The sequence below is a fragment of the Perca fluviatilis genome, chromosome 20, assembly GCF_010015445.1.
Source record: "Perca fluviatilis chromosome 20, GENO_Pfluv_1.0, whole genome shotgun sequence".
Taxonomy (NCBI): domain Eukaryota; kingdom Metazoa; phylum Chordata; class Actinopteri; order Perciformes; family Percidae; genus Perca; species Perca fluviatilis.
Genome location: NC_053131.1, coordinates 21,902,002 through 21,918,454, shown reverse-complemented (window position 1 = coordinate 21,918,454; position 16,453 = coordinate 21,902,002). Strand labels below are relative to the sequence as shown.

The 16,453-nt window shown below is 39.5% G+C and overlaps 2 protein-coding genes across 7 annotated transcripts in view; one reads left to right on the top strand and one right to left on the bottom strand.

Moving 5' to 3' along the window:
* Positions 1-60: 60 nt before the first annotated feature.
* LOC120549171 (KATNB1-like protein 1) overlaps positions 61-16,453 on the bottom strand; it is a 38,311-nt gene continuing 21,918 nt past the window's right edge. The window contains exons 1-10 of one of the 2 annotated variants that reach the window (XM_039785852.1): positions 3,208-3,505; positions 2,380-2,486; positions 2,105-2,142; positions 1,738-2,014; positions 1,502-1,617; positions 1,363-1,413; positions 1,205-1,294; positions 940-1,050; positions 610-703; positions 61-502 (exon numbers count right to left, since the gene is read on the bottom strand). In XM_039785852.1, the coding sequence (XP_039641786.1) occupies positions 470-502; positions 610-703; positions 940-1,050; positions 1,205-1,294; positions 1,363-1,413; positions 1,502-1,617; positions 1,738-2,014; positions 2,105-2,142; positions 2,380-2,481 (912 nt within the window). In that variant the 5' untranslated portion in view covers positions 2,482-2,486; positions 3,208-3,505 and the 3' untranslated portion in view covers positions 61-469. Of the gene's footprint in view, positions 503-609; positions 704-939; positions 1,051-1,204; positions 1,295-1,362; positions 1,414-1,501; positions 1,618-1,737; positions 2,015-2,104; positions 2,143-2,379; positions 2,487-3,207; positions 3,506-16,453 lie in introns of those variants that run through there. The other variant, XM_039785851.1, reaches the window with a different exon arrangement.
* Positions 2,723-16,170, top strand: acp7 (acid phosphatase 7, tartrate resistant (putative)). 5 transcript variants are annotated; one of them, XM_039785850.1, is made up of 14 exons: positions 2,723-2,830; positions 4,134-4,270; positions 5,464-5,661; positions 5,739-5,921; positions 6,938-6,963; positions 7,882-7,979; positions 12,221-12,283; positions 13,088-13,202; positions 13,765-13,878; positions 14,581-14,647; positions 15,062-15,129; positions 15,221-15,292; positions 15,660-15,797; positions 15,913-16,170. In XM_039785850.1, exons 2-14 carry the CDS (start codon positions 4,162-4,164, stop codon positions 15,976-15,978), a joined length of 1,317 nt encoding a protein of 438 aa, XP_039641784.1. In that variant the 5' UTR covers positions 2,723-2,830; positions 4,134-4,161; the 3' UTR covers positions 15,979-16,170. The 5 variants fall into 5 exon arrangements, with proteins under 5 accessions (XP_039641784.1, XP_039641780.1, XP_039641781.1 ...); XM_039785846.1 differs by having other exon boundaries at positions 5,461-5,661; XM_039785847.1 differs by having other exon boundaries at positions 2,752-2,830; positions 4,150-4,270; positions 5,461-5,661.

Below are 16,453 nucleotides of genomic sequence, written 5' to 3'. Positions count from 1 at the left end.
AGGGGATTCCACCCTTTGTTTTGGTTGTTACAAATATAAATTTCAAACCAGAAACTTTCAAACTGAATATACTACTTTATTCATCATCATCAATGGTGCAATCAAAGAGAATATGCATACACAACATATCAATGAAACAACATTTTTACATTCATTAAGGCCTCCAAGTTTCTGTGACCGAACTGAAACTGCACAATGATAAAAGTCTTTGTTGATGTTCCATGATTACAACATCCTACTTGTTCAATGAAAAGACCATCAAGTCAAATTTGCCACATGATTACATTTATATTGCACATTCTCAGTATTTCAACTGTTCAACTTTATCTACCAGCCAATAAATACATCAAGATATCCCCTAGGGTCAGCTACACGCTAAAAGGCACTTCTCAGTGGAAACAACAGTCACTCCAATCTAAGGAGTCGACTGCTACAAGAGAAAGATCTGTTATCTGTTTCTTTGATGCCGTCAGGTAAGTTGAGACAGGAAGGAGTCAATGACCTAGGGGAAAGAGATGATGATGTGAGACGATGACTTTTTTTGTATTATAAAATTAAAAAAGCCAATGATGACAGGGGTAATGATTTATTCATATATGCAGCACTGACCTTAGCCATGTCTCCAGCAGTTCCTGAAACAGATTTCAGTGAAGGGTTCTGATACCATAACTCCAATAACTGCTGATTAAATGCCTGGAAATTTCTAGAATGAAGATAAATTAATACTTTACCACAATGGCTGTGTATTCTGATAACACATTGGGCAAAATATTGAAAATAGTGGCAAATTCTGGCTAGTATTAAGTGACCTGTATGCATTTATATGTTATTTTATTTCCTTTGTCCCAATGTTTTTTTCACCTTTGACAATACAACTTTGTTTGAATATATACAGTATTCCTGTCTGAAGTATCCTAGCCCCCATAAAACAACACTTACCTATCCTTCGGAAGTTTACATGTAGTTGATCCACTACAGCCACTTGCTCTTAGGTCCTCCCACCAGTTTTTCAAAACTGAACTTATCCACTTTAAACCAACTACAAGATACCTGTAAGAATAGAAGACAATCTTAATTTATTAGTATTTTTGTAATTGTCCTTCCACATACTGTCTGCTCCCCCTATGTACATAATGCCTTTAATTATGTAATAATTCAATTGCACTGCAAAAACAAAACACTTCATTGCAGCAGGAATACTCACTCTTCATATGGATTGGTGAGGACTTTCTTAACTAAAGGAAAGAGGTCAACACAACAGCCAATGGTGACCCTGTGGGGATCCTCCTCAATGCTGCAGAGACAATTAGGTTAAAGCAACTTTGTAGGCAGTGTAGCTCAGACCAATTTCAAATCACTCACCTTTTGCTTATCAGTGGGAGAAAATCAACAAACACACCAATATCTTGGATTCTGCAGAAAGACAATACAATTAAAATATTTGTGAAATTCTAGCGAACACTCTGTGCATCACATTTTTTAAACCAACTACACTACGTACCTCAGAAAGTACGTCAACAGCTCTCCAACATTTCTCTGCCACAATGTTAAAGATACTTTCAGTCTCAGATGTCTTCCAAAGAGCACATCAGTCATTGTGCTATGATCCCGTGCGAGCTGAAAAACATTGTTAGGTTCAGATTGTTTTATCTGCATATTAGTAACACAGTAATTAATAACAAAAATCATAAAAACCACAAGAAAGGAATATATCTGAGCTGTGATAGTATTTCTGACCTCAGTGAGTGTACAGTAGTCGGCTTGTTCAGAACCAGTATTACCAGTCTTGTGGTCATTAGTGACATTTAGTGGGAACTCCCAAGGGTCCATGTCAAATATATCCTGTTGCATATCCTGCACGCAGTTCATCTCATTCTCCTTGTTTGCAGCATCATAAGTCTTCCCAGTCCCGAGCTGCTTCCTCCGAGTCACTGTCAGATGATGAGTCTTCCTCTTACATGACACTACCCGCTTCACTCTACCCGGGTTGTTGCCAGAGCGACTCACTGGATACCTGTGCAGTGTAAAATGTTCAAACATTCTGTTGTAAACCAAATCACATTGTGCACTTCCTGTAATGTAACCAAAATATGCAATGACCTACCTCATTCTGTTGAACTCCTCATTTTTATCGTAATCCACCTGCATGTAACAACACATTTTGCATGGTGATGAATAACACAATTATAAGAAGCAAAAGAGGTCCAGTACACAGAGATACAACCAATGTGTCCCTGAGCAAGGCACTTAACCTAGTTGCTCCAGAGGCGTGCGACCTCTGACATATATAGAAATTGTAAGTCGCTTTGGATAAAAGCATCAGCTAAATGACATGTAATGTAATGTAATTTGCGTATTATAATGTGTCACCCAGCTCACCTCTTTTGTGTTTCTCCCATAGGTCACTCTGTACTGGGCTGCATCTTGTTGTAAGGCATGTTCATGATTTTGGTACTCTCCGTCTTCACTGTTGGAGTCCATCAGACCTAGAGAAAGAGAAGCCCCTTTTAATCAGTTATAATAAATTGTTAGACATAGTTTAATACAAGCGCACACAGCCAGATGTTGTGGTCAGGTAACCACAATAAGATAATCACAAATATGGGTTATGCTTCTAAATCTATTATTCACAGCATTCATATTGCATTTTGTTATGTCTTTTATTTGTTTAAAAAAGGAATAAAGTTTTCATCTTTGAGTCTTACAGGCTCTAAAGGCAAAACACAATTTCCCACAATCCACGCGGGCATTGTTTGATCTTCTGCGCAATGACGTGGTCAGGAACTGATACCTGGCTAATGGGCAATGGGCTAAACAGCTAAGTTGTGTTGTGAGTGTTTTCAGTTACTAATTTAACATGTATTCGGGTCAGGTTGAGCTTTTGGAGAGCCTTATTCAGTATCTTTAAACTGTTGCCTACGTGTTGTTAGTAGACAACATAAAAAGGCTCTGTTTTGTGCGTAACGTAACTTAACGCTACTGTAACGCTACAATTAACAACAGTAAGAATTCGCCAGCTAACCGTTTATATAATGTCTATGCATACTGTATATGCAGCTAACAGCAAACGCTAGCTAAATGGGCAAATAGATAAAAAAAAACAGTTTAGCACGGTTTAACGTTACTACCAGTGGTCCACAAATAGTCTAACCTTCACAGTATTCGTTACAACACAATACATAGCGTATCCTAAATGGTGTAACTCACCTTGTTTTCCATTCTTAAGCAGGGATAATACAATCAAACCTTCCCTTGTATTCTGTCAGCTAACATCCGATATCAACTGCTAATACCGCCCAGTATCAGAGAATAAAGCATCCTATTCATAATTCAGTCTGTGCAGTGTGCACCCTCTAGCGACTATTGAGATATCAATGGTACACATTTAAAAAACCAAACATTTCATTAAAGCTGTGGTCTAAATGTGTGGTCTTAAGTCATCCCAGTCAGCTTATCTCACTGAAAGACACATTCAACTGGAGAGGCAGTTACCATAACTAATAAATGACATCAGCATGTTTAGTGTTTTGGCTCAAATGCATCTTTCTTTTGCCTTCATGAGCCATAGCCATTACCATGACCGTGCCTTTACTCCAATCATTGAGGCACATCAGCTGTTTGCCTTAGCACTTTATTGATCCGAGGCAAGCCTTGGCTTGTGGGCTAATCTCTGCTGTACTTGAGCTTACTTTGATTTCCCTGATTGCACAATGAAAAACAACATCAGCTGTTTTTATTGACACATCATCTCTTTCCGTGCTGTTCTTGCTGACTCTGCTGTTTTGGTTCTGCATTTTCATCATTTGGGTTGACTGATGCAGACAGAGGTCCTCATCAGATACCCTAAACACGGTGTCTGAACGTGTGTGTGTGTGTGTGTGTGTGTGTGTGTGTGTGTGTGTGTGTGTGAGAGAATGTGCCGCTGCCACTGAGTGCTGTGTAAACTAGCATTGAGGTCAGGTAGGATATATTGAGGCTGTGCCGTTTATCATTTCAAAACGGACCCATTGGTTCTCTTGGTTTTATATAAATAGGCTCAGTCATGTGATGTTTGTCATGAAAGCTTTTAACATCATGTGATTACAGTGACAAGATTGTTTTATTTTCTGGGCGTGTGTTGCTACTTTAACCAGGTTGTTGTTCCTGCAGCCCAGTGTTAAAATGGTGCCTCTTCATGCTGCCTGTGCCTTGTTAAGCCTCGCACCCCTGTTGGTGCTTGGTGTTCCTCCCATTTGGACCCAGCCAGAGCAAGTGCACCTTTCTTATCCAGGTAAGCATTTGAAGTGTTTCCATCAGCCTCATGTGTTTTCATTTAGGGAAACAATTTTCCGCTTAGTGATACAAACCAGTATCCAGGTCATATGGATTGCAGATTTACAGATGTTTTGTACAAATCACTCAATAATAAAATGACTGAAAGCACTGGTACATCTGGGCCGCTGAACGTTTTATTACTGTTCTGCAGCTCTGCAACAAGTTCACTGAAGTTCAGATTCACTTTCAGTGATCTTGATATTTAAAAAAAAAAAACAGTGTTTCATGTAATGCAGCTAATTTAAAGGTCCTATATTATACTCATTTTCAGGTTCACACTTGTATTTTGGGTTTCTACTAAAATACGTTTACGTGCTTTAATGCTCAAAAACATAGTTTTGTCATACTCTGTCTGCCTGAATACGCCTGTATTCACCCTCTGTCTAAAACCCTCTATTTCAAGTGCCTGTCTCTCTAAGGCCCTCCCCTGAAAAAGCAAAGTCTCTTCTGATTGGTCAGTGTTTTCGGGTCTGCGCTCTGACTATAGCAGCACTTTCTATCTATATATAGTTGTGACATCACAACTGTACGGAAGTCCTAATGGCTTGTTTAAAGACATACTTCCTGAATATGGCTGTGTTCATTTCTCTATAGATTTGAGCATTTTTAAACTTTCACACTATTTATATAGCCCCTTGACCTGCTTTATAATAAAATAAAAACATGGAAATTTCACTTTTTACAATATAGGAACATTAATGGCTGAAGGCCTTGACGAAACCTTATTGAATGCAACAGCAACATGTCTGAAGTGCCCCGTTGCTTGGAAAAAACTACCTGTGCACTCTTTGTAAGTCATTTAGGTCAAAGGCACCAGATAATTGCCTTAACTGCCATACATATACAGTAACTGATGTGCAGCATAAATGTTCTTTCGTTCATTCCCCATGAAGGTAAAACGTGGTAGTCATTAAATGCAGTTGATGTTGGTGTCTTTATGAAATGATTACCTGGCCAGTGGTCAGCTTATCTCAGCTTTCTGATGGTTATATCTCACCAGCGGCAAGATCAAAAGCACCACTCTTGTGCAAAGTCAGCCTTTTTATAAGCATCTCTTGGCTTTAATAAATACACCAGTAAGTGAATCCAGTTGTTCTGTCACATCAATCTACATCACGATTCCAATAATTGGGCTTTTCTTCACAGCAGTGCCAGGTTCTATGGTGGTGACCTGGACCACCTTCAATAAGACAGAGAGCAAGGTGGAGTACGGCCTTCTGGGGGGTCGGCTCTTTGACATAAGCACCAAAGGTGACGCTGCTCTGTTTGTGGACTCAGGAGAGGAGATGAGGAAGATGTACATCCACAGAGTAACTCTTACAGACCTCAAACCTACTGCAACTTACGGTGGGTGGAGCTTTAATATTACTGACTTTCACTCATAACTCATGTTAAAGAGTTTTTCTTCTCCTGTGTAATTTCAGTCTACCACTGTGGGAGTGATGAGGGCTGGAGCGACATGTTCTCCTTCACTGCTCTGAATGACAGCACTAGCTTCAGTCCCAGGTTTGCAGTGTATGGTGACATGGGCAATGAGAACCCTCAGTCTCTGGCTCGACTGCAAAAGGAGACACAGCTTGGCATGTATGATGTCATCCTGCACGTAGGTAAGCTCCACACTGATTAAAATATTACAGTTTGCACTGTGAAAGCCATGAAGAGGCATTAAGTTTTATCAGCTGTTGTCTCAGGCATTAGTTATCCACAGATACCTGACACAGCTTGCAACAGATTATATTAACATAAATCATATCCAGTAAGCTAGCTGACCCATTCCAACAGAAATAATCATGTAATATAGTGGTAATTATTGTCATCAGCATAATAATACCTATTTGTCATTTGTATGCTTTGCTTTTAAACATATGGGTTGGATTCCGGGCATTTGCTTGCTCCATCACTTGTGGGGAGTAGAATCTAAACAGATAATGGGTCTGTGTTGTGCCAAAATGTGTTTGTCCAACAATCCCGACTGAATCTCTGGCTCACTAGTGTTTGTCCCTTGTCTCAATTTCCCGCCAGGATAATAAAAGATAATAAAAGACCAGTATCATTTTTCTTTGCCTTTTGTTGGCTTTTGACATGAAACACCAGTTTAAACATTGTTTAACAGCCACTTTACAAGTTAACAAAGAATATTATTCTTTGATTGATAAAGCAAGATCAAATATTATTTATTTATTCAAGGTTAACCGTGGTCCACTAGTCATTTATTAAAGGTATAGTTTGACATTTTGGGAAATGTTAGATCAGAATATTGATACCGAGCCCAAGACTGTACGCTGATATGAAGCTAGAGCTAACAGCCAATTAGCTTAATTTAGCATGAAGACAAAAAGCTGCCTACTTGCATCTCTAAAGCACACTAAATGATAAGTTCCTAAAGGAAACACTGTAACATGCAGAGATGCATCCAAAAAAGCGATTAAGCATATTCCTTTAAGTTGATTATCTCTATAATAAATAAGTAAACAAAACTTTTTTGGGGGGGAAACTCATTTTGGCACAGTGCACCAAAGATACACATATATTGTATAACGGTGTTACCCTACACTGGGAGAGAGTAACATTCTTAAAAACACCTAAAGATAAATTCTAATCTGTAGATGTTTTTGTTTTACAGGGGACTTTGCCTACGATATGCATGAGGTATATTACTCTTCTGTATTTTCAATATCATGAACTCTGATAACACTTGTGCCCAGTGAAGGACACTGACAGCTAATATCTTTCATCAACAGTGTATATTCTTAAAGCCACTCTGATATTCCACTTATTCCACAATGACAGATGAGATAAGCGGCTTTACCTTTCTCCACTGCCCCTAGTCCCAAGACTCACCACTATTTATTATCAGTGCATATGAAGGCTCTCAGCTGTGGTTGAGACACAGCTTATGCTTAGCATCACTGTGAAATACTTTAAGCCTGCGGTGAAAGACGAGAGTCCTGATCATGTCGCCCAAGTATTTCTTGAATAAAATAAGCGCCATTCAAAACCTGAATCTTAAGTCTCAATAACATATTTGCTCATCTAAAAACCTCCCAACTGTCATCTGTGATATTTAGCATAACATTGTTTTGAAAGCTTATATCATTTTTCCTGAAATAAGTTCCTGTATTATTCATGCCTTTATTTTGAAATATGGAGAAATTCTAAATGCAATCAGCAGACTACTGCAAAAAATTAATAACCATAATTCATCCAAGCTGTTTTCTTCAGCTGGAATGTGCACGTACATCCTGTGGCTTCACTGATATTATAAATAGAAAAGCAGAGAAAGGGAATTTTGTCTGAAAGGTCATTGATGTTTGTGGCAGGTAAAAGCCATCAGTACAGCCATGAACCACAAATGTGTTTTGAAAAGCTGCGTTGCCAGTATGAGCAAATCTAAAATGAAAATGCCTCTGGTTTCAAGAAGGTTTGTTTGGGTTCTGAAGCTGTCTGAAAAATGGACTTAGTTCTTAAAAGTAATTTGGCTGAATATCAGTGAATGAAGAAAAATGAAACATTGTTGTCTGACGGGGAAATCTTTGGCGTCATCATGGCTGAATGTCACTGTTCCAGGACAATGCCAGGGTTGGAGATGAGTTCATGAGGCAGATCCAGTCCATAGCAGCCTACGTGCCCTACATGACCTGTCCAGGCAACCACGAGTCTACATAGTAAGTGGAATTTATTTATTTTTCTTTTAGGGCGTATTCCTAAATTAAGTCACATTTGGTGAAGCATTGTTTTTTGACAGTGACAGCGTCAAGAGAAATTCTTAGTCAGTGGCAGTCAACAGGGAAACTGTCTGACTGTCTCCTGTGTGTCTTCTGCTTTCAACTAGCTAATGTTTTACTTTTTGTTTACATTTTATTCACATTCTGCTTCAGGGCAAAATTCTGATTAATGGGTTTTGGGCAAAAATAGCAGTACATCCATATTGGTCAGAGAGACTTGCCAGACACCTCATGACAAATTGTATTCAGAACTGGCTAGAGAGAGAGAGAGAGATAGATAGAAAAAAAAAAAAAAAAAAAAAAAAAAAAAAAAAAAAAAAAAAAAGAGAGAGAAAAGAGAGAGAGAAAAAAGAGAAAAAAAAAAAAAAAAAAAAAAAAAAAAAAAAAAAAAAAAAACCCCAAAACAAAAATCTGAACTGGGAATCATCAGTTCATTATCCGTTTTGTTCTGAGATCGTCGGTGGTTCAATTGGGAACTCTTTCATGCGATATTAAGATAAATTTCTTTTAACTGCGTTGTTCACATTTAATGTCTGGGAACGTTTCTGAACTGAGAGACGTGGGTGTGGGTGGTGATGGCGCAGTGGATATGACACATGCCTTTGGTGTGAGAGATCTGGGTTCAGTTCCCACTGCGATACATCAACCAATGTGTCCCTGAGCAAGACACTTAACCTACCTAGTTGCTCCAGAGGCGAACAATTGTAAGTCACTTTGGATAAAAGCGTCCGCTAAATGACATGCAATGTAATGTAATGTAAAGAGGCAGGACAGTGAGGATAGAACCATGCAGCAACTTAAGTGTTCGAAAAAAATTTAGAATTAAAACAATTAGTTAATTTATTGATCAGACAATTGTAAGAAAATAATATATATATAAAATTCTCATATCTGAGTAAGTGATGCTTTTCTAGGTCTTACATTATAGTAAATTGAATAGCTTTCAGTTTTGGACTGTTGGCCAGACAAAACACACAATTTAAACTTGGAAACTGGGCAAATGTGATGGCCATTTTCACTATTTCATTACATTTTATAGCTAGAGGTATAATTAAGAAAATTATTCACAAATTGGCAATGAATATAATAAATTTGTTGCAGACCTAAACAAATTGTAGCAGCCTTGTTGTACATTGATATTCTGACATATTCGTATCGCGTCTCTATCCCCTCAGCTTATTATCTCCCCACAATGCAAATAATCAGTCAGGGTGGTTTGTATTAACAACCTAATACATAACCAAATTGTACAACTGTCTGTGAATTGTAGCCTACAATCTGTCCTGGGAGATATTTTCGAGTTCAGTTCCATGTTGTTTTGTTGAAGACGATATAAGACTTGTAAAATGTATGAAGATAAAGACCTTCAGCAGCATAAAATGCCTTTCATCCCGAGGGCGAGCAGTCAATGCATCCCTAAATTCCAAGCACATCAGTAAGTTGTGTGTGTTTATGCATTTTGAAATGTTTAAAGGTGCCTAATCTTGCACCATAATATTTACTTGCCCCATGCTATAAGACATTCCTCGCCTGGCCTTGCCATGTGTAATGCGACTACTGCCTGGTCTTCATTAAGGAGCTAGTAACAGTAGTCTCGTTTTCTTGGCACTGCATCCTGACTAAGAATCTGATACAGCTCACTGCATTACATAACCATACATCCAGCTTCTCTCTGTCCCTCTCCTATACCTAAATGTGTGTTTTGCTCTGCGGTGTTGTTAGGAATCCAAATATTCCCAGTAGCTGGCCCCTGCTTTTTCTTCCTCGCTGTCTGATGTGCTCTCGCTGTACTTTTCTGTTCATCTCTCTTTCCAACCTCAAAACCTAATGGGTAAAAGGCAATTGAAACATGGCTGACCACAAACGTTTTCAGTCAGCATTCCAGCAGGATGAGAACAGTGGATCCACAGAAGATGCTAAGGCCCCAATCAAGACTGCCTTTGTTCACCAAGCACAATATGGTTCATCAGGCCCTCGGTGGGACAGGCAAATGACCGTTGCTGTCCTGTGATGAGAGTTTAGTGACATGCATCCTTTAGACTACAACTTGTTCCTTTAGTTTCTCCAACGGCCTGGATTAAGCTCATCAGATGATGAAAGGGAAGATTTGATGAGGAGGGAACATCTTGTTGGGTCAGTTTAAGAGTCAGGCTGTTCACATCGACTTTGACAGCCACCAGATTTTTATCTCGATCTTGTTTTAATGGAAAAGCAAACGCACACGGAAACAAGCATGCTTTTGGTTACAGAGGATGACTCACATGTTACATTGGACTCCCATAGTGCAGATTAATGAAACAAATATAAGCTTATTGTATTTGTATCAGATTTTCCACCGCTACAGAAACAAGAGACTTTAAAGCCTGCAGTTGACTTTATTTCTACAGACTAATCCTTTCCCTCAGGGTGAGCTCGGTTATATCACTCTGTTTTGATTTCTAGAGAGTATGTGCATTATTTTACTGAATAAAACAAACTTGATTGTTTATGTGTAACTGCCTTCCCATATCCCTCTACATAGTTGCGGGTACACTTCCTAGCCACAAGATGGGAGTATGACCCCATTTTATTACTCTTCCTGGTTCAATGCCATGACTGAGAGCTTCATATCATAATTAATTTTCACAGCAACAGATCTCATTCTTTAGCTCTATTTTAACTTAAATTACTTGTGTGATTGGATTAGAATATACTGTAATTTGATGCACTGTTGTAAATGCTATGATGCTTGTTTTAAATAATTTCCTAATAACTAAGACTTAAATGTGGAATTTGAAGTTCTAAATACTTGGTAAGTAAGTAAATTGGTAAGGATCATGTTGATATGGGGTAATAATAGCATGATAGACACCTAAACAAAGTTTTCAAGATGGACATAGAGAGATGCTGAGGCAAACAGTATTTTCCTTTGTGCTAAAATATCACCGATCACAAACTGGCCTCTACAGTATTATCACACTGGCCTTGGCCATTTAATCCTGGCCACTTAATGTGTCTCACTAGTTACTAGTTAAGTAGACTTATTCACATTAGTAACATTAGGTATCTGTGATCCTCCTCTTGTGCCCCTGTTCCTAGCCTTTGACCCTGCTGGTCTGTAGTTACCCCCAACCCTACATTAACCCAGTCAGTGCAGGGATCTGAACTGTCCCACCCTGCCCAGGCTGCACTCCAGAATACGTCCTTTTTTCCCCTTCCCTTATGTAAGATAAGAAAACAATCATTCCCATCACCTTGCTTAGTTAATGGCCCATTGAGGGGATTGGCTCCTGCTTTCAAGCTGAAATTAAAAACTGTGAAAAAAAGAGACTGGTGGGTTGGCGTCAGGGAGAGCTTTCCATGAAAGAGTTTTTCCCTTTTGCATGGTGTACTCATTGTAATATTTGCAGAGTACTGGTTTAATGTGCTTGATGGTGCACTCTTGGATGCTGTTTTTTAATTATTTCTTGTCCTAAAGGTCTGACTTTGTCATCTGGTGCAGTGCAAACAGTCTAGAAATTAGTGGTAGTGATTGTGGCAGGGGTGATAGATAACTGCAAGCATCCCTATATTTCTGGATGAAGTGGGAACCACCACATCTCAGTGCTAAACCACTGTGGAAGTGCCTTAAGATCTGATTTCTCAAATGGCTGCTGGATCTAAAATTACACTGTTGTAAAATTAAAGAAGATGTCATGGTTTTAGAAGGGGTATATTTAGAGGCCTGTTTTGTTGATTGACAGGTGTAGTGCGCTCAGCTATAGTGGCTCCTATTTGCTTGTCCCATCTCGGCTCCACCCAGGCTCCCCCATGTTGCCCAAATTTTGATTATCTGACCATGATCCTAAGCTTCAAAACCTCCCATTGGAAAGCTATAGAGTGAGGTCACAGAAGCTATGTCCATGTTTTTCTACAGCCTTTAATTTGGAGAGTCAGCCACTGATATCCTGGCGACAGCAAAGTGTACGGTTTCTTAGAATATCTAAAACTAGCTACTATATATATATAGATATATATATATATATATATATATATATATATTTTAAGTTTGACGCAGATGTCCCCACCACAGTTTGATGGTCATTTTTAACCGATTATATACCACAAAATATATATAAAGTATATCCAAAGAATGTAAATTGTATGATCAGTCCGTCTAACTAACTTTTTATTTATTTTTTTACATTCTTGTTTGTTCACAGTAACTTCTCCAACTACAGGAACCGCTTCAGCATGCCAGGCCAGACTGAGAGCCTGTGGTACAGGTAAGGGAGAAGAAAATATGTCAGCCTTATGGAATAACACAATATCTGATTTAGCCAAATGTTGCTTTAGTTAAGGTGGACTTTGACGTACTTAACCACAAGCGGTTTTGGTCAGTAGTGAAAAGTGGAGGCTAGCTGCACAGACAGAGCTCGGAGAGAAATATCTTTTATTTTCCAACACGGGCCTTGTGAAGTATCATGTTAAGGTTTACCAAACCTCCTACTGTATTTCAGTAAGCATTAATGAGGCAGCCCAGAGGAATTGGCAGCAGAGGAGCGCTCTCCTATCTCAGGGACATGGGGACTAAACAAAGGAGCTATACATCTAACTAGGTGACTCATAGCCCACGACAGACCTCCTTCTCTCAAACAGTAAGATAATACGTTGCTAGACCACAGGCCACCTGCCCACTGATCAGTCCCTTGGTCTAGACGCAAACAGGCCTGCTGGCTGAGAGCCGGTTAGGAACAAGGGGAGGCAATCTGAAATGCCGAGACTGCTTCTGGAAACCGTTCAGTTCATAACATACAGCACACATTTACAGCACACATGCTTTTCCATTAACCCTGTAGGATGAACACGTAAGCACTCCTATTACAGCAAGGAGTTTTATTCACTAAAGTGGATCTGGCACTGCATTCTGCAGCAAAATGTCAGAGACTAAACGTTGCCTGGATTTTGGAGTACTTTTCACACTTATCTGGCGTTTAAAGTCAGGCCTGTTCTTACTTACTCGCTGACTTTTACCATGCTTCCTCTACTGGGTCAAGGCTGTGTATCATTTTAACGGTGTGTGTCCGCAGCTGGAACCTGGGGTCCGCGCACATCATCTCCCTCTCCACTGAGGTTTATTTCTATCTCGAATTCGGCCAGGAGCTCCTCTTCAAGCAGTATGAGTGGCTGAAGAAAGACCTGGAGGTTAATGACCGCACCAGGCAGTTACATGTGTTGATGATGGCTAAGTGCTCTGCTTTGTTCCCACACTTGATCTCTAACTCTCTCTTTTTGTTCCATTATATTGTGGTAATAGTTCCATTCTTTCTTTCTCCATTATACATCTACTGATTCCTCATTCTGTTCCAAAATCCTATCTCAATAGTAACACACACAGTCTATCAGTAACTAATCATTATTGCTTGAGTAACTAATCATTAATTAACCAATAGTCCCTCATTCATTTAACAATAACTACCAGTCTGTTTAACAGTAACATCATTAGTGCTTGAATCACAATCCGTAACTACTCGTTAACTAACCATTCGTTCCTCATTCATTTAACAGTAACTACCAGTATGTTTAACAGTAACTAATCATTAGGGCTTGAATCACAGTCAATCAGTAACTACTCATTAACTAACCATTTATTCCTCATTCGTTCCTTATTCGTTACTCATTAACTACCTACTTTTTTGTGTAGCTTATTGTAAAGTGTTATCCATCTACATATGTGTGTCTTCACCACTTCCTTCTCCCAACCTAGGAGGCCAACAAGCCAGAGAACCGAGCAGTGCGTCCATGGATCATCACCATGGGACACAGGCCTATGTACTGCTCTGATGACGACCAGGATGACTGTACCAAGTTCGACTCCTTTGTGTGTAAACCACAGAATCCTATCCATTAATTCATACACTTTTTCTAATGTATGGTGTATCCTAAACTAGTCATTTCTTCACACTACCTTATAAAGATGATAAAGACTCAAACTCTTTCTGACAGGTAGTTTTATAAGAAACTCTTCATAGAGGGGGGAGTCAAGAGAAGCTGTGTAAAGTTGGACACCCCTGCTTGGTCTCAAGTTTGAAAATTCCTGTTGTAATGACTTAGGCAGACATTTTACTAGCAAAGCATAATTACAAATGTTTGTTAATACGACTATGTACCTAACATTATTTGTATTTGATTTTGCCAAGCAAAATAAATTATATTATTACTTGAAAACATTTTGTTAATTGCCTACAAAGTACTTAATTATTATAGAGGTATTTGTAATATTTGTTTTCTGCTGTATTGCCCCGGCCCTTTAATCACCTCTGGTAGTAGACGTGTCAGAGGTGTTGCAGGCTGGCCAGTCCACATCACAGCCCATAAGCACATTGAGTATTCTGTCATAGTCACTGTTATTTGTACCAAATAGTTTCCACTTAGACTTACTTCCCTCAGCACTTGGCACTGTTTGGAGTGAGGCTGGCACATGCGTGATAGGGCTCTACCAGGTAGTGTTTCAGGTAGCAGGTAGTGTTTCAGACACTAATGCCAGTTTATTCTGACATTATTCCTCTCTGTTATATCTCAGGTCCGACTGGGATTGAATGATACCAAACCGCCAGCTCCTGGTCTCGAGGATCTATTTTACCGCTATGGTATGGTCTCTATTTGACAACCAGCTGTGTGCTGCTAATGGGTGTTTAAGATCACAAATTTGCACTCTCAGACAGACTAATGTTCCGACAGTTCAGCAGAGCAATCCAAACATCCTTTATTAAAAAAGCAGGCCTTTGGTCGGGCTGACATCCCAACAACCCATTTGCAAATGTTTTTCCTGTATTACATTTCTCAGACTTTTGTTTGTTGCATTTAATTATTCAACTTGTGGTGGAACGTTGAATATTTTGGTTGCTCTGATTTTAAGCTTTTGTTGATTGCTGAGAAATCTCAAAATGAAATTGGCAGGGGATCTGAGAAACATTAGAATATGCAGCAGAATGTGTTTAAATGAGCTGTTTGGGCATCTTTTTTTCTTTCTTTTGCTGACTATCATTAAATATCTTTCACAGGAGTGGATGTGGAGTTGTGGGCACATGAGCACACATATGAGAGGCTTTGGCCTGTCTACGGGGACAAGGTTAGCTCCTGTGTTCTTAATTCACCACATATTTACATCTATTGTCTTCATTTGGATCAGTGAAATAGACTTGTTATGCTTTTCTCTTTAGGTGTACAATGGGAGCAAAGAGCAGCCTTATGTGAACCCAAAAGCTCCAGTACACATCATCACAGGCTCTGCTGTAAGTACTTTCATGCCGCTGCATCACTGGTAATGTTTGCCCACATAGATCAGTGCATACATACATACATACAGCAGTATCAACAAAAACAATGATGTATTATTCACAGTTCTGTCTGTGTAGCAGTTCTGACACATGAGTTTAGTACCAGCTGTTCCTCTGGTTAAGTGTTTTCTGATGTGGTGGTGAGCGGTGCAGGGCATGCTTCGTTCCAACCATAGAGGGATTAGTCATCGGCATATCGAAATGCAGCCAGATTCGCACCGAGGCTCAGCCACAGTTGTAAATGTCACACAGGGCTTTGTGGAGAAAGGCATACAGCTCATCACTAACATATTCAGTGTAACCACTGTTGATTCCTCTGCAGGGCTGCAGAGAGAAGACAGACAGGTTCAATCCAAACCCCAAAGAGTGGAGCGCTTTCCGCAGCACAGACTACGGCTACACCCGCATGCAAGTGGTCAACGCCACCCACCTTTACTTGGAGCAGGTCTCCGATGACCAGGTGAGGACACATGGAGGAACAACATGCACACAAGCACAGCAAAGGTGAAAGGATATATTTAAAGGTCAAAGAATATTGCCTCCAGTGATAACAAAGACCTTCCTGTGTGTTCCAGTATGGGAAGGTGATTGACAGCATATGGGTGGTGAAGGAAAAGCATGGCTTCTCTGCCTGGTTCTGAAGACTGCCATGCTTACTACTATACCATCTGCTCAGGAAATGCACTTTGAACATAAAACAAGCACATTTCTAGCCACGTCACACAAATCATGCACTGATGATAAAAGATTTCATACCACTTTATGATTATCGTCTACCCTAAATGTATATAATGTAACATACATTTGAATAAATTCTGCTTTTTTAAAATGGATCTTTCAATTGGTCTGTCCTCTTAACTCCATCACTGTAGTCTAACTTTATTTTGTTTTAGTTTGACTTGTCAACGGCAGGTCGATGTAGGTCCCTTCCTCGCTGCATGAATAATCTAGACAGCATGAGTCTGGCAGACACCGGGCCTCATTCTCTTCAGAGCATATCTTTCATTTTAAAAACCTGGAAATGCACTTACACAGATCAAGTCTCCCCTCTATCAGTCTATGAAGATGACAGATTCTCCCTTGGCTAATGCTATCAGGATATTGGAACCTCATTTC

Bases quoted from the DNA above. Each gene is read 5' to 3' on its own strand.
- acp7 (XM_039785846.1), top strand. From the start codon at position 4,162: ATGGTGCCTCTTCATGCTGCCTGTGCCTTGTTAAGCCTCGCACCCCTG. The intron at 7,980-12,220 runs GTAAGTGGAATT...GTTTGTTCACAG, and splicing joins GGCAACCACGAGTCTACATA to TAACTTCTCCAACTACAGGA. The intron at 13,203-13,764 runs GTTAATGACCGC...CTCCCAACCTAG, and splicing joins GGCTGAAGAAAGACCTGGAG to GAGGCCAACAAGCCAGAGAA.